General features: G+C 56.7%; 1 protein-coding gene across 6 annotated transcripts in view; it reads left to right on the top strand.

Moving 5' to 3' along the window:
- TMEM63C (transmembrane protein 63C) overlaps window positions 1-12,878 on the top strand; it is a 128,812-nt gene extending 115,934 nt beyond the window's left edge. For 4 of the 6 annotated variants that reach the window (XM_059373648.1, XM_059373649.1, XM_059373650.1 and 1 more), the window contains exons 20-25: window positions 2,613-2,775; window positions 3,016-3,121; window positions 3,510-3,677; window positions 5,623-5,732; window positions 7,079-7,147; window positions 9,947-12,878. In XM_059373648.1, coding sequence (XP_059229631.1) covers window positions 2,613-2,775; window positions 3,016-3,121; window positions 3,510-3,677; window positions 5,623-5,732; window positions 7,079-7,147; window positions 9,947-10,150 — 820 coding nt within the window. In that variant the 3' untranslated portion in view covers window positions 10,151-12,878. Of the gene's footprint in view, window positions 1-2,612; window positions 2,776-3,015; window positions 3,122-3,509; window positions 3,678-5,622; window positions 5,733-6,947; window positions 6,999-7,078; window positions 7,148-9,946 lie in introns of those variants that run through there. The other 2 variants (XM_059373653.1, XM_059373654.1) reach the window with 2 other exon arrangements.
- Window positions 12,879-17,368: the final 4,490 nt, after the last annotated feature.

Below are 17,368 nucleotides of genomic sequence, written 5' to 3'. Positions count from 1 at the left end.
TCATTTGCTCACACTGGTAGAGGTGACATGACACAAAGACTGTCATGAAGAAGCCTCTTAACCTTTCCCGGGCCTGGAACCCATTTGGCAATCTGGGAAAGCTCAAGGATCTCTTCTCCGAATGAAGTTTTGTCAGTAATAGTAAATTTGTAGGAAATTGCCCCCACACTGTCTGTGTACCTTTCATCCAGCTCCCTCTCCGGTAACTCGCATAACTAAGGTGCCGAATCACAACCAGGAAACTGACATTATACACCCCACGGGGCTTATTCAGATTTTGCCGGTTTACTCTGAATGGATTTCTTTAAATGCACAGAATATCTGCATTACAAAGAAAACCAATTATGCCGCAATATTGTTATCAGCATTTTTTAAAAAAGGTTTTATTTATTCATTTGACAGAGAGAGAAAGATCACAAGCAGGCAAAGGAGCAGGCAGAGAGAGAAAGGGAGGGAAGCAGGCTCCCCGCTGAGCAGAGAGCCCCATGCGGGCCTCGATCTGAGGACCCTGAGATCATGATCTGAGCTGAAGGCAGAGGCTTAACCCACTGAGCCACCCAGGCGCCCCTCAAAATATTTTTAAAAGTACATTTGTAATAAAACCCTTACTAGCACATTTAATAAGAGGACAATGCATTTTACATACCTGCGAGCCAAAGTTACATTTTATTATTTCAGAAGCATGATCGCTGAGACTGCTTAGCCAGCAGAACATTCCGTTGGGTGGGAGGCAGGATCTTTGACAAAGCAACACGCGTGGCATGTTGGACATCAGCCAATTTTGATTTTGTCTTGTTTTTAGCTTACAAATACCGCAAATTCCAGTTTTCAAAGGTGTAATGGTGCAAATGACATACAGGTTTTCACAGCTAGCTTTATAGGGCAAGGACCAGAATTCTCTAAGATCTCTGCAGTTTAATTCTACTTATGTTATGTTGGACTCTTTTTCTTTTTTTTTTTTTAAAGATTTTATTTATTTATTTGACAGACAGAGATCACAAGTAGGCAGAGAGGCAGGCAGAGGGAGAGAGGAGGAAGCAGGCTCCCTGTCAAGCAGAGAGCCTGACCTGGGGCCTGATCCCAGGACCCTGAGACCATGACCTGAGCCGAAGGCAGAGGCTTCACCCACCAAGCCAACCGGGTGGCTGGACCCTTTTTTTTTTTTTTTTTTTTTTTAAGAGGAATGAGTTCATCTTCAGTTGGGTCAGTGACTTCGCTGCAGTTCATGTTTGAGGGAGAAAAGAGTTAGTTATAGGTCCATGACTCAACTTTGATGCTATCCGGAAAGAATAGGTTTTGAAGGCATTCTGACGTGTATTCAGGGAGCTCACAGATTTCTCCTTTCAAAGAACCTGACGGAATTATGTAGATGGGGACACATGACAGGTGACAGAGATGCCTGGGTCACCAGTGTGAGGACAGGCAGCATGGCCACCCACTCAGGTGACTGAGTGACTCCTAGCTGAAGCTGGCCAGCTGTGTCAAGTACACACTGGAGGACAGGAACATTTCCATCATGTAAAGTTAGCGTGTCTAATTTAGCTGCGTGTTTAATAAGTACCATCATTTTGAACTGATGGTATATAAGTACAAGGGTATTATCAGATACCGCTACCAACTGTACTGGGCTATGAAAATATCTTTAAGATTTTTTTATTTATTTGAGAGAGAGAGAGATAAAGAGAGAGCAGGAGCCGTGGAGAAAGGAGAAGAGAAGCAGGCCTCCCGCTGGGCAGGGAACCCGATGCGATGCAGGGCTGGATCCCAAAACCCTGGAATCATGACCTGAGCTGAAGGCAGACACTTAACCAACTAAGCCACCAAGGCGCCCCCAGAAAATATCTGATTTCAACTGGTGACTGGGTCACAGCCGTAGTTGACATTGCTGTGGTTTGTTGCCATGTTCTTTTTTTTTTTTTTAAGATTTTATTTATTGATTTGACAGATCACAAGTAGGCAGAGAGGCAGGCAGAGAGAAAGGGGGAAGCAGGCTCCCTTCTGAGCAGAGAGCCTGATGCAGGACTCCATCCCAGGACCCCGGGATCATGACCTGAGCTGAAGGCAGAGGCTTAACCCACTGAGCCACCCAGGCACCCTGCCCATGTTCTTAGTAGAAAGAGGTGGTGCATTACAGTTAGAGGCTCGTGAATGTCAAGACACTTGTTTTCTTCATTTGTTCACATCCAAGGTCACAGACGCCCAAGCTTCTCCCCATGGACTCTCTGGGGTCTGTGGGTCCTGGTCTGTACCCCTACTTTAGATCAAGCCAGAGTGTGTTTCCCAACACACCCACACTTGATGTAGACCAGCCCCATCCTTGCTCAGAAGGGTGTGCATTAACCTAAACTGGGCTGGGGGCACATGTATCCCAAGCTTACTCTCCCCATCTCCACTCACCTTCTGCCCCTCTCCCCATCACTACCCCTACCCCTACCCTCCATCGCCTCTCCATCACCACCTTCTCCCCATCTCTACCCCCATCCCCACCTCTCCACCCCTCCCCCCTCCATCCCCTCCCCCCTCCATCCCCACCCTCCACCCCTCTCCCAATGTCCCGGCCCTCTCCCCCTCCCTACGGCTTCTATGCCCTCTTCCACCGTCCACGCGGCCAGGTGTGTGTTCCTGCCGGACAACGGCGCCTTCTTTGTCAACTACGTGATCACAGCGGCTCTGCTGGGCACGGGCATGGAGCTGTTGCGCCTGGGGTCCCTCTTCCTGTATAGCACCCGCCTCTTCTTCTCCAGGTCGGAGCCAGAGAGAGTCCACATCAGAAAGGTGGGGGCCGGGCTCATGCCCGCACACAGCCTTTCCCTTGGTGGGGGGGGGGGGGCCTGACGGGAGCCTAACAGGGCGGTGAGGGACCCGAGGTGAGAGGCGAGGTGGGCTGGGGTTGGCAGGGAGCCGCCTCCAGGCCTGAGCCACCGGGTAGCTCCCCTGGGGTCGACAAGGAGCTACAGGCAGGAGCAGAGCGAAGGGGACCAGGCCACCTCCAGTGACTCCCGCTCCCCGCCCCAGAGCCAGGCCATCGACTTCCAGTACGGGCGCGAGTACGCGTGGATGATGAACGTCTTCAGCGTGGTGATCGCCTACAGCATCACCTGCCCTATCATCGTCCCTTTCGGTGAGTCTCCCCTCGGGCACCCCCGGGGCTGCGCACCCTCAGGCCAGGAGGAGGGGTTGAGCTCCCCAACCTCAGAGCACGAGAAGGCCGGGGACAGACTGTGAGCAGAGCAGGGAGGGGCGGGGGCGGGTCAGGGGAGGTGGGACGGCCGCTCACACACGACGCTTGGTGACGGAGTGACCCTTCACCCAGCGGACAGAATAGACTCCGGGGGGCTCAAGGGAAATGGGGGTCCCGGAGGTCAGCACCACGGGGCTCCCGCGACCCGTCCATGGCCCTCGCTACCCAGACAGACCTGAATCTGGCTTCTGTGGCCCGGGGGGGCCCGGCCTTGGAAGCAGCAGCTGAGCACGTGTGCCCTCCCGCACCCCCGCCCCCCACCCCGCAGGGCTGCTCTACCTGTGCATGAAGCATGTCACCGACCGCTACAACATGTACTACTCCTACGCGCCCACCAAGCTCAACGAGCAGATCCACATGACCGCCGTCTACCAGGCCATTTTCGCACCGCTCCTGGGGCTGTTCTGGATGCTCTTCTTCTCCGTCCTGCGGTTAGGTGGGTACCAGGCCCACCGGCCTTCCTGCCCCCGTCCACTTCCCGCCTCCGCAGGAGGACCTCGGCAGCACCTGTGCTCTGGGCAAGCAGAGAAGGCCCGGGACGAGCAAGCCTGCTCACGTCTGCAGCCCCCGGGGACGGGCCTCCAGGCCTCAATTAGGGGTTGGACCTCAGTCCCTGCAGACCTCTGCAGCCGAGGGGAGGGCGCGGACCAGCGCGGTCCAGATGGTGTGCACTTGGGTTGAGGACCCTCCGAGCGAGAAGCACCACTTTCCTTCTTTCTAACTCAGGGTGGACAGGAATATAATCTTAGCCGTGGGGCCCGATTCTGGTGACGTCCCCCCCGGGATCTGGTGAGACGCCAGTTCTTCCAGAGTGCCTAAAACCTGGAGGAGGATTCGGGGTCTGCCCCAGTGGCAGATCCTGCTCTTGGCCACAGAGAGCTGCTGTCCCTGTCCCCGCGGACCACACACGAGCAGTCCCCTGAGGGAAGAGGCTCACACTAACCTCTCTGCCACCGCGCCGCCTCCTGCCTTGTCCCCACACCTGCCTTCCCTCAGGGACCCTGCACCTTGAGCTCCTCAGTGGAGCGGAGAAGGGAAACCATATTTTCTTCGTATTTTCTTCGTCTGCTGTCACGGCGGCAGCTGGAAACCGCTCCGCTCGCCTCCACTTCTGTGCACCCTCCATCTGTCACCGTCTCCCCGTTTCTTAACCCCCTAGCCTTCCCCCGCCACCTAGCGAACCTCAGTTTTTTAAAAATCATTTTTCTCCTAAGTATAAAAGACCATAGACGTTTATTATTGAGATCCGAAAGCCCCATCTTCGCCCCCAAGCCTGCCGTCTGTCGCTCTCAGACCTCATTCTGTGCACACAGCCTGGGGGAGAGGCCGGAGCAGGAGGGGGCTTACTGGTCTATTCTTAATTTTGTTTCTTTTTTTTTTTTTAATATTTTATTTATTTATTTCACAGACAGAGATCACAAGTAGGCAGAGAGGCAGGCAGAGAGAGAGAGGAGGAAGCAAGCTCCCCAATGAGCAGAGAGCCCAATGCGGGGCTCGATCCCAGGACCCTGAGATCATGACCTGAGCTAAAGGCAGAGGCTTTAACCCACTGAGCCACCCAGGCGCCCCTGTCTATTCTTAATTTTCAAAACCATCATTTCCACGTCATAGCGTCCCGTCGTGTATCCTGAGTCTCTCCCCTCACCATAGCGTTCTGCGGGATTTCCAGTGTTACCAACATCCCGTGTGAGCACAGGCCTTGAGAGAATTCCACCTGCTTCTGTCAGCTCTCCGTGGTGGGATCCCGAAGCTCTTGGCCATTTTCGCTCTTACAGAAACACAACGAGCAGCAAGCGTCTTTACGGGCTAGCCTCTGATGGCTAGCCTTTAATCTTTACCTCAGTAGAAAACTGGCATCATAAAAAAGTCACCAAATGTCCCCGAGCGACGTGTAAGTGACTTGAATTCTGGATAGCTCTTCAGTGCCACTAGCACAGGTGAGGGCTGTGCAGGAGCTCGCAGGGACTGGCGTGGCTCAGAGTCTGTGTTTGGGGGCAGCAGCATGAATTGGTGACCTGGAGTGACTTCCCAGAACTGTGTCCTGGGACAACGTATGTAAACTGACAGGTTGAGAAGGATGTATTTCCTGGGCATTTGAGTGGACTGGATACTTAAGGCAATTAAATTCTGTCACAGAATCCATAAGAGGCCGAATTCCAAGCTGGTCTCATAGCACAAGGGACGAGGTCACTGTCAGGTGCAGCGACTGCAGGTGTTAGGAGCAGGACTGGGGCAGGGGCCTCTCTGCCTTGGACTCAGAGCCCCCACAGAGGTGCTGAGGGAGGCCCCATGGGACCCGGTGTCTCTGCTGGCAGACTTCTGCCCACGGCTCCGGGCCTCAAGCACCAAACCCCACGCACGCCTGTTCTTCTCCCCGGCAGGTACACTCCACACCATCACCTTCTTCTCCCTGTCCACGCTCATCTTTTCCATGGTCATCGCTTTCCTAAGCACCCTTCTGGGGAAGCTCCAGGGGGTATCTGACTATGAGGTGAGTTACCCTTCCTTTCCTCCATGTGTTCTCGCTGCCCCCTGCCCCCTCACACCGAGCCACGGCTCTAGGCTACCTCCTGACCTCTGTACCCCAGGCACCAGATATGAAAGGTTCCCTTGCACTGGCCCAGACACCGTCCCCCTTGTGCAGTGGGGACATTTAAAAGACAGCTGTCGTCTCCTCCTCCCCTCCCCTCCCCACCCAGCACCTCCTCCAAACAGCGGGCCGCTAGCGCTTCTCTCCTTCGGTGCAAGCCTGTCCAGCCACCGAGCTGAGCTGTAAGCACCGGTGGATGCTTGAGGCAGAGAAGATGGGGTGGACGGGGGCGGGGGAAGGATGGCTGTGGAGAAGAACGATGCCCTGGGGAGGGAGGTGGGTAGTTATCACACCTTCAGGAAGCCCAGGCTATTGACCTTGAGGCCTAGCTCTCGGGGCCCCATGATTCCTTTGGCTCTTAGCCCCTGGAGCCCGACCCCATAGTCAGAGAAGGGAGATAGTCCCTGCCTGCTGAGATCCATGCCGACAATGCTGTGTGCCCTCCGTGGGCATTTCCCAACGTGGCATGACTCTGTGGCCGTGCTGGAATGATTTCTGGGGACTAAATTTTTTTTTTTTTTTTTCACGGTTACCCATTTTTCTCTTGGTTCACATTTATCTATTATTTCTGCTTATGTCAACGAATGCGGGTTTTCTGTCTATAATAATAAATTGTGTCTTTTTAAAATGAAGGTACATAAAGAAAAGGAAGTTAATTTAAAGTTCTGGTATCCTGCTGAGTCAAAGGAGGGATCCTCTTGGAAGAGGATCCTTTTACTTTGAGTGGCATTGCGTCCGGTGGCCCTGGGCTTAGACCCCCACGGCCCTCTCTGTCCAGCCCTGCCTTCATCCCTGGCTCGAGAGCCATAATGAACGAGACTGGACCATGCCTTCAGCTCTGTCTTCCCCATCCAACAATGCCATGTGGTTTGGTGGCCCATGGGTCCACTCCAGAGAAGGGAGACAGCAGGGGCTCTAGAGCGTGACGTCGGACTGGTCCCAGAGAGAAGGGAACCCTGGGGAGGAAAGAAGAGACAGTTGAAGTCAAGGCCTTTCCGAGAGTCCAAGCAGGCTCATATTTGAATCCCAACCCCACCTCTCCTTACTTTCCCCAGTGTGGTTCTTGGGGATGGAACATTCCAAAGGGCCACCAGCATCCCGGGCCTCTCTCTGCAGGTCTGGGAAAACAGAAGACGGCGTTGAGCGCCAGGGGAGCCAGAGGCCCAGGTGCAGATCTGGGGAGGGAGGGAGCAGAGGGTGGACACCCCCATTCCGTGACCCTCCACATCTCTCCCCCACTGCTGCAGCCCGAGGAGGAGATGGAGACTGTGTTCGACATGGAGCCGAGCAGCACCTCCTCTACGCCCACCTCCCTTGTGAGTCACTGCCTTCCCCCTGGGGGACAGGTCGGGGCGGGTACCTGCAAGAGTGGGCTACTCCAGCCGCAGTGTGGGGGGGCGCCGGCATTTAGTGCCCACCCCGGGGACTGGGGAGGAGGTGAGGGCCCCTGGGCTCCTTCCCCTGACCCAGCAGGACTTGGCCCAGGTCAAATTGCTGCCGTGGCCGTGGCTGAAGGAATGGGAAGACAGAAGAGGCCAGACATACTCTAAAAGGAACTCAAAGAGGAAGAGAAAGGTCAGGGCAGGCCCAGCCACAGCGAGATCAGTCATATAGACACAGGGACGTGCTGGGGCTCGGCCTCAGGACCGAAGGCTGCCTCCAAGGGCACAGATGCCAGGCCGAGCGGCGCGCCCAGAGCGGCAGGAGCAATCGGAGGCCTGCACTGAAGGGTAAGGCAGCGGCAGCGCCGCATGAGCGAGCCCCTCAGCGTGTGAAGAAACAAGGCCAAGTCAGAACGAGGGGGCCTGGCAGGCTGGCCTGTTGGCTCCCTCGCCGTGGCTCAGCCTGGAGCGGCCCGAGCGCTCGCCCACAGCCCTGCCTCCAGTGTGGATGCGGCGCCACCGATGTCTGCTCTGAGCCGGGTACCCCGACGCCAGGGCGCCTTGCAGGAGCACGGAAGAAGGGGCCCCAGCCAGCCTGAGCCCTCAGGGAAGGCTTCCCGGAGGAGGGAACATCTAATCCGACTCTAGGGATGTGGGATGTGGGAGGAGGGGTTGCTAGGCGGACTAGGATGTGGGGGAAGAGCATTCAAGGAAGAGGATCAGCCTGTGCCAAGGCCCGGAAGAGAGAATCTGGAGCGTGTGGGCACCAGAAGACAGTTTTCGGTGTGCTGGAAATGCGGAGTGGGCAGCAGGGCCCAGATGGGTGGGTGGAGTCGGGGCTCTTGGGTCGCCGCAGAGCTGGGGAAAATGCACAGACCCAGCAGTGGTGGACATGCCCAGCCCGGCGCACAGAGCAGTGGCTCAGCCTCACCTCCCGGGGGAGGGGGGAGAACCCTCCAGACGGGCAGATTTCCCGCGGGAGGTGATGGGGAGAAGGGACACCCATTTGGAAAGTCCCCATCAGAGCAGGGGCCTCTCTTGAGGTAGCATCTCTCCCCAGGGGCCCTGGCAAGATGACCCGTCTGGACCCGTTCTTAGGAACCTGACTTGGCCATTCCCAGTTCCGAATCCTTAGGATAGGGTAGGCCCACACAGTAGGGGGTCTTTGTCCTTCTTTTACACATGGGGAAACTGAGGTTCAACCCGGTCAACTAATTGAGACCCCAGAGCATTACTGAGAAAGGCAGTGGCAGTACAAAGTTTGAAGTTGAATTCTGAAGCTTGAGCTTTAAAAAAAAAAAAAAAGAAAATCACTGGAATTGATTTTCTTAATCTTTCATGACAACCACAGTCCTATCTGAACACTGCAGATAATTATGGGGAAAAAAACAGAGAAGCAAAACCAAGAAAATAAAAAGTTCATAATTCCACCACCCAGAGATGACTATTGATAACTTACTGTCAGTTCTCTCGGGTATATATATATAATTTTTGCTAAAATGAAATGATACTGTTCATACCATTTCATAATCTGCATTTTTAGTTAACAATCTCTATCTTTCCACACACATAAGTTTCTATGTCTTCAAATACGCAGCCCATACTCGAGTCACCCTAAGTGTTCCAGAAATATCTTTCACCAAGCATATCCAGACCAAGATCCAGTCTGGGCTCTGTGCTGGATGCATCTGGTCCCTGCGTGTGTTTATTGCCTGTCAGAGAGACCCAGCCAGTGGTCCTGCAGAAGTCCCCACCTTCTGGGTTTTTCTGGCTATTTCTTCGTGATGTCTGGCAGCAGGTTCCACTACCCTGTGTATTCCCTGAAAACTAGAAGTTCAGTCCAAAGTCTGGCAAGATTCTGATTTAGCCCTAGGGGCTAAAACACATGGCAGGCAGTGCTGTGCCTACACCAGGAGACACAGACTCTCCCCTTTTTTCCCCACAAAGGATGCTGGTGACTCCCAGATGAGCGGGATGACAGCGGCCCCTCTGTTGTTCAGTTACCATTTTGTCCCTTAGGTTTACAACCAGAAGGTTTATATGGGGCGTAACTTTGGAATGCTGCAAATATCTAGATTCTTCTGGAAGAAAAGTGTTCCCTCATCAACCAGGACTCTGCTCTGGTCTCACTGACATGAATTCCTACAGGAAAGAGTTAATTCTATCCCATAATCCCGTTTTCAAAATAAGGAGTTGGTGTAAAAGCCGTTGGAAGGAGAACAAAGAACTCTGTCCCTAGTACTTCCTGTTTTTCTATTCCGCTGCTCTTCCAGGCATTCCGGGACCATTCCTGGATTTGACAGGTCCCATGGCCAAGACCTCGGCCAGCCAATGACACACCCCAGGGGAGGTGTGGCTGCACTTGTTAGGCTGTACTAAGAAAAGCACTAGCTCAGGGATGAGGGTCTCTCCAGACCCCAGATCGGGGAGGCTTGCATCATCTGCCCCCAGCTTCAGCCTGACCTGGAAGCCAGAATGATCAGAACCTTGTTGAAGGAGCAGGGCGCTAGGGGCTAGGAGGCCTGCACTGACTCACCCTTGGAGTCGGAGTTACCCTTTGAATGATCGAGAGCACTCGGCAGGCCGAACGGCCAGACCTCGGGCTGCTGCGGGCGAAGGAAGGATTCATGCCTCAAGAGGGGCAGAGGCTTGGGGGGCAGGGCATGAGTGTGAGGGTGTGCCCAGGGCCCGGCCCCAGGTGCGGCCTCACCCCTGTCTCCCCTCTGTCCCAAGCAGATGTACGTGGCCACTGTGCTGCAGGAGCCGGAGATGAACCTGTCCCCTGCCTCCTCCCCAGCTCGGCACACCTATGGCACCATGAACAGACAGCAGGAGGAGGACGAAGAGGAGAATGGTGTGAGGGGCTTTGCACAGGAGCTGGGCTCCGCCCAGTTCCAGGAAGGGCTGGAACTGGAGGGCCAGAGCCAGTATCACTGACCAGGACCGGAGGCTTCCACCTGGCAACTCCACGGGAGCGGCGGCCAGGGAAGGGCCCAGCAGGGGGAGGCAGGAGGGCCACCCGGCCCTCCCCACTACCTCCTGCAGACTTTGTGGAGGCTTCAACGGAGACACCTTTGCCCCGGCTGTTGGCCTCACGGAGGCCCGGACCTGCTGAGCAGCTCGAATGGGAGGTGCTGGGCAGTGCAGAGGGAGCCGGGGGTGGGATGAAGGCTACAGGTGGGCACCGCATCTCGGGAAAGGTGGCTAAAGCCCTGAGCACAGAGACTGCAGGCTGAGAGGCCCTCCCGGGGTCAGAGTGGAAGTGTGCGTAAAGGAGGAGGCAGAAAGACGCCCGCGGAAGACTCTCCAGGGCCTCTGCCAACCTTTAACCAGCTGCCCTGCTGAGGAACTCCCAGGGCAGCTCCCACCTCGACCCCAGCCCTGCTCTGATCCCTCCCCTGCGGCCTGAGGACGCACAGGTGTGCTCGGGCCTTCATCCAGAACAGCCCCGTCACGGGGATCACCCAGAGCTAGGGCCAGCTGAGACCCTTCCTGGTCCTCCGCCCCTCGGCGGCCATCCCCGGGAGCAGCAGGGTACAGACCTTCCTCCTTCCTATTCTTGCGAGGGCAGCTGCGACATTGTCCCTCGGGGCTCATTAAACGGGACCTGTGTGCATTTTGATGAAGGCAACCTTGGCTGGTTACTACAAGGCGGGAGGGCCAGAGGCAGAGTTCATGGAGCGGGGTCTTCTCCCCGGACGCTGGGTGATAGGAAACCAGATACAGCTCCCCAACCCCCAGGCCTTAATGAGAGGACCCTCAAGGTCAAGGATGTGGCCACTGAAAGTTGCTCCTGCCTCACACCCACCCGAGTACCTTGACCCCCAGCGTAGCCATGGTGGGCAGCCGCTCAGGCTAAGAATCCCGTGCTTCAGGCTGCAGGCACAGGCCGTTCCCTGGCCTCCCGAGCGGGACCTTTCCTCTCTCGGGGCCACCTGCATCCTGGACCGACGACCACTGGAGCGGCCTCCAGAATGGTCCTGACCCAGGCACTACAGACACACTGCCAGGAACGGGCTGGGGGTGGGGGCTGTGTCCTCCACGGAGAAGCCTTTTCTGGGGGAGTAAAGCTGCCTTCCCAGGGCCGCCACCACGCAAGACCTGGAGGGACCGACTCCTGAGTAGGAACCATGCTGGGGACACCCAGCCCCTTTGCCAGAGCCAGTGGCACGCAGACCTCTGCCTCTGAGGACAGGCCCCCATCAGGACCACCCCGCAGCACAGCAGGGGAGGACGAAGACAAGGGCTGGCTGAGGCCTCAGGGGACCAGAAGGAGCCAAGTCGAAAGGGGTCTGCGTGCTCTAGGGCTCTTCTGAGCTCCCTCCCGCAAGGGTGTGGGTCCCTGCAGCCACTCTGCCGAAAGCCAGGCTCACCTCACCTGAGCCCAACCCACCAGGTCCCAGGCACATGGGTGCCCCTGAACCCAGACCACCTGGGGTTCACCCCCGCTCCGCCCGTGCCCACACCTCAGCTGCAGACACTCCAGGCTTCACTTCGAGAAATAGCTCCCGAGAGGCAAACGCTGCCACACTCCCAGGGCTTGGCCCAGACCTTGGCGTAAGGGATCTTTCCAGAAAGCTTGAGTCAGCTGGGAAGTCACAGTCTCTCCCACTCCTGCCCTGCTAGGAATAAGGAGGAAATTATACCCAGCCAGTCCAGTCATGAACCGAGGCCCCTCAGGGCCCCCTTCTCCTAGCATTTCACCAGCCAACGAAGGGCAGGGTCCCTTCCAGAGCAGTAGTTCCGGCCCCAACCAGGAGATCTGCCCATTTCATGAGGGGGTGGCCGGCTCCAGGCCCTCCCCACCCCCCAGAAGATATATTTGGTGTGCGTGTGGCTCGCCTACAGGCTCTCCTTCCCTGGGCACTCCTTGCTGGCACCTGCCCCCCATCCCCACAGTCCCTACTGGACTATTCCTGCCGCTTCTGCCACTGTCCCTCCTCTCTCTGACCCCTGCCCACCTGGCAGCCTCTGGATGCTGCGTATGGAAAGGGTCCCAGCCCAGCCGATGACACGGCAACACAGTGGGGAACTGCCCCTCCGCATCTGAGCCAAGTGCGGTTGGTTCTGAGAAAAGATGGTAGAAATGTTGGGAAACTTCCAGAATCCTTTCACTTCTCAACTCTTTCTGGAGACCCAGGGCAACTGGCAGGCCCCCTCCCCGCCGCTGCTCAGTCTCTGAGGTCACTGCCAAGGCCGAAGGCCGGTGGCCATGCTTTGGCTCCTTTTGCACCACACCCAGGCCCCCTCCAGGCTCCGCCCCCTCCAGGCGCCTCCCCTCCGGCCTGCCCTCTCAGCCCACTGGCCTCCACCCACCACCGTCTGACCCCACCCCCAGCCCTCTTCCCAGCTGTCCTTCCCCAACCTTCCAGAGAAGCACCACCTCTCAGACTTGATTCTTTCTGGAGGGGGCTGCCTCTGAGGGAACCCAGGATTGCCTAGAGCCTCTAAGAAGTGCCCCACTGGGCCAAGAGTAAGCTTCATGCCTGCCTGTCTCTTCCTGAGATGCTTCTGGAAGCAAAGTGCCTATCAGCAGCATTGCATCCTCCGGGGCCCCATGTGTGGGGTGTGGGCTTCCCTTGGCCACCATCACTAAAGGAATGTGCCAGAATGCCGAACCTTCTTGTTACTAATGCTATGACTGTGCCTTGAATAAACAAGTCCTCCCAACCTCTGCTGGCCTGTGCCTCTGCATCTGGAAGGAGCCAGAGCTACTAAGGGATGAGCCTCCCTGAGGTTGCCAGGCTGGGGCGTCCTCCCTTGCTTCATGCCTTCGGTCCCCAAGGCCTTCCCAGGCCCCTGTGCTTACAGAGGAAGGCCCGACAAGCGCTGCCTGGTCTGCAGAGAGATGGGGGGAATCTACCCCACTCATTCTGCTGCGGGTGCGCTCAGAGCCCCCTGGGCAGGAGCAGAGGACTTCCTAGTCCGAGGGCTACCCGTGAAGCCGCCGAGCAGCTAGGCAGCACAAGCCCCAGGGTGAGTGCTGGCCCCCCAGGGTGGGCCACTGGCTAGACTAGCTGCTGGACTTGAAAAATGAAGATCTCAAGGGGAGACCCCCAGAAAAAGTGGTCTGCACCGGCCACGCAGCAGCACAAGGACAGGGGGTAATGGAGAGAGGCTGGGCCTTAGGGAGGCACGTGGGGCTGTCAGGCCAGAATGGGGTAAGAGACGCTGTCTGGCAAAGGCTAGTTAGATCTGCTGTTGTACCTGAAGTTGGGGGGAGATTCCCTGCTGGCGTGAGGTGGGGGGAAGTTGGCGCCTGTCCTGGTCTAGGAGACCAAAGTTCTGGCCTTCCTGCAGCCAGCTCCGTGACCCTAGGCTGGTCCCGAGAACAGGGGTAGAACGACAGCTACTCTGCCGTGTGACTGAGTGGAACAGACTCAGTTGGGGGGACAGAGGGAACGGGGCTTCAGGGGGGAGGCGGCCTTCCTCACCTTTCCCTGGGACAACAGGACGGTCTCGGGGTGGGCTGATGGCAGCTGTAGGACCAGGAACCTTTTCCTGGGGTTTTCAAAGCCTTGTCGTAACAGCTGTCTCTCAGGCTCTCCTCGACAGCCTCCAGGGTCCCCCAGATCACAGCTCTGGGCCATTCCTTGGTTCAGTGGACATTTCAGGGGACTTTGCTCAGGGTAAGACAGACAGATAGACAAGCTGCAAAGGGTTGGCTATCGCTCCAGCCATGTCAAGTCCTAAAGGGAGGGTAGGGGTTGGTCGGTCTGTATCAGCAGGCCAGCAGGACTGGAGACCTAGAAGACTGACAGAGCGGGGCTGGGAATGGGACGGTGGCACAGGCCGAGAGGGAGGCCAGGAGGGAGGCCTGGTGGTAGGGAGGTCCAGGACTGCCACCAGACAGGGCTGTGCCCACCGGGGCACTGGAGCCCCTGACTGCAAACCGGGCTGTGGGCTACAGGAGGCCACTGGGCTCTGGGACCGTCTGCCTAGAGGCCAAACTTTGGGGCGGCTTCCTCCAGGGCTGGCTCCCCACCACCTAATTCTGTAGTGCTGGGGGGAGCTCAGGTCTGTCCCGAGGACATTTCGAGCTGGCCACAGCCGGGTTCCTGAGTCAGCTCTGGAGCAGGCCCCAGGGGAGCCGGGGGAGCTGGCTTACAGGAAGGCAGTGCACGGTTTTCTCAGCAGGGCTGCTTTCTAAACATCGGATGGGCCCTGGGCCCTGACAGTCCTGCAGATCTCCAGCCGCAGATGCTGCCATTCTCCACCCTGGCTGCAAGTGGGAATCTCCCGGGAGAGTTTAAACGATCCCAGTGTCCACGCCCCATCCCCGAACAACCTAAAGTTTCTGGGGTGGGGCCCAGGCACCCCCAGCTGCCTCTAGTGTCCAGGAGGGTAGAGAGGGCAAGGCTCTTGTGGACAAGAGAGAGGGGAAGCTGGTCCCGGCCCTCCCGCTGTGTCTTCCTTGCAGCGTGCGGGCCGGCAGCGTCTCTAAAGACAAAGCCACCGTCTGGGAAGGCCTCCAGGGAGCTCAGATGTCCAGTGTGGGTAGGCCATCCACAGGCCCGAGCATTTGTCTCCTGTCTTCGAAGCGATTAATCCCTAGCACCCGCACGACTTCCATTATCATCATCTTACTTTGTAACAAGAACCATTGTTTGAGCCGGAGGGACACACACAGGGCCTCAAGGACCACTTGAGGCCACCATGTCCTCATCAAGTCCTAAAGACTCGCTGCTCCTCTCCCCTCTGAACACAGAGCCCCACGTGGCTTGCACAGCAACCTTCCCATTTGGGTTGCAAGATTATAAATGCAATAAGCCATGTACATGATGGATGTCAGCAGGGTCAAGTGCTTTGAGGAAGGGTGGGGAGTGGCTGCACATGGGGAGGCTCTGGAGGTGAGACGTCGGGGCGTGGGGGCTGCATGGAGGGGGTGGGGGGCGGATCCGGAGGAAATAAATACGCAGCAGGGGGAGGCCGTCTGGGAGGGTAGCAGGACCCTGGGCTTTACTCCAGCGACGTGGAGGCTACTGGAGGATTCCAAGTGGGTAAGAGATGTGGTCACCTTAGGCTCCGAGGTGATCACTGCAGCCTCTTGGTGGAGACAACGTGGAGGACAAAACCCCACTGGGGCTCTGCAGGAGGCCTCCAGAGAGACATGGTGGTAGCTCCGACAAGACTGGGGCAAGGAATAAGGGGGAAGAGGGAGAAGCTCGGATCAGGTCTGAGGACTTGTGGACAGATTAGATGTGGGCTCTGAGAGAAAGCAAGGAAGTGTGGAGGGCCTCCCAGTTCTTTTGCCTGAATGGCTGGATAAACGGGTTTACCAAGACACAGGATGCTGGAAGGAGCCTGACAGTCAGGGAACATACCAGGCTCTACTTTGGTGGTGTCATGCTTGAAATGCGTAGTAGGGACATTGGGCAGGGGCTGGATACGGGTCTGGAGTGGGGGGCGTTAGGCTGGAGATGTGACCGGAGTCGTCAGCATCCGTCCAGGGAGTTTAAAGCATGGAACCGTCTGGGACCCGAGCTGGAGGCCAGGGGGGTCCAGGGCAGATGAGGGGGGGGGGTCTTCAGGGAGCAGAATGGGCCTTGATGAAGGAGGAAAACTGGGAGACCCTGGCATCTGGAATCCAAGGGGAAGAAAAGGACTCAGAAAGGAAGCAGGGAGCACCCAGTCCTGACCACACATGTCCGTGACTACAGGGCACAGAGGAGTAAGTTCAAAGACACCCCCAAGAAAGCACCAGCCAACTCAGAACGCTGAGATGCCACTGGACAAGTGAGCGGGTTTCTCCCACAGATCAAAGGCATAGGGAGAAGGGACAGGGGCTGGCTGAGATGAGAAGTTTAAGAGGCCCAACCAGAGGCCATGTTTGGTCCTTGACTGACCAAACCACCTGCAAAAGATATCAGGGGAATCTGGAATCAGGGGAATCTGGAACCAGCCCGGGTATTAGGTGATGCTAAGAGATACTGCTCATCTTGGCAGGTATTTTGATGGCGCAGATTAAGGTGGAAAAGGTATCATCAGCCACATGTTCCCGTGGAAGACTTTACAGAAGAAAGAGCACGAAGTCTGAGATTCACTTTTAAAACTCTCCAGCAGAATAGGGGCGCCTGGTGGCTCAGTGGGTTAAAGCCTCTGCCTTCGGCTTGGGTCATGATCTTGGGGTCCTGGGATCGAGCCCCACATTGGGGTCTCTGCTCAGCAGAGAGCCTGCTTCCCTCTCTCTCTCTATGCCTGCCTCTCTGCCTACTTGTGATTTCTCTCTCTCTGTCAAATAAATAAAATCTTGAAAAAAAACCTAAAAACCTCTCTGCAGAATAAAGGTGGGGGGGGGGGGGTCTAGAGTTGCTCACATCCATGCTGGATGAAGGGCACACAGAGATTCACTAGGCTCGGGGTTTTGTGTATGTGACATTTTTCTAGAAGAAAAAGTTTACAAGGAAGGAGTGATCAATTATTCCAAGAGCTGCTGATCAGAGGAGCAAGGTGAGAACAGGGACTCAGGCTCTGACCTGGGCAGGACGGAGGTCCTGGGGGAGCCTGGTGGAACAGAAGGGGGCGGGCATGAAAGCCTAGTTGAAGTCGGTCCCCACTCTCTCAATGGAATGTGGAGAATGGCGAGGGAAGACCCTTCGGAAGAGTTCTGCTACCAGAGGAAGTAGAGAAGCAGGGTGGTAGCTGGCGAGGGAAGGGCTGAGGGAGGAGTGGCCCCTTGCAGAAGATGGCAGATGGGGGCCGGCAGAAGGCAGAGGTACACAGGAGAGAAATCAGAGCCGAGATGGAATGGAGGAAGAAGCAAGCAGACCCCGCCACAGGCACACACACACTCGCACACAAACAGGCACACACACACAGCCCGAGCTTAGGATGGCCCAAGCTTCAGGGCACAGAAGGCCATTGGGCTTTTTTGGAACCAGGCCACCCCAGGGAAATATTCAGGAGCTTCAGGCCCAGCGTGGCCCCCCGAGTGTCCGATGTTACTAGGGCTCACAGTGGAGGAGGCCCTCTCTCCCCAGAGAAAATTGTTGTGGTGCCACAGCAGGGAAAAGCATTCCTAACATGTCCCAGGCCCCATGTCCATCGTTACACAGGCTGCCAGGCCCGGTCACCTGAGCTTACCCAAAACCAGGCTCCAGCTGGGAGCTAGCGAGGCCCTGGCGGCACCAGCAACAATTGGTCTGGGCTGAGAAA

This window comes from Mustela nigripes, chromosome 13 (assembly GCF_022355385.1).
Source record: "Mustela nigripes isolate SB6536 chromosome 13, MUSNIG.SB6536, whole genome shotgun sequence".
Lineage (NCBI taxonomy): Eukaryota > Metazoa > Chordata > Mammalia > Carnivora > Mustelidae > Mustela > Mustela nigripes.
This window is presented reverse-complemented; position numbering and strand designations above follow the sequence as displayed.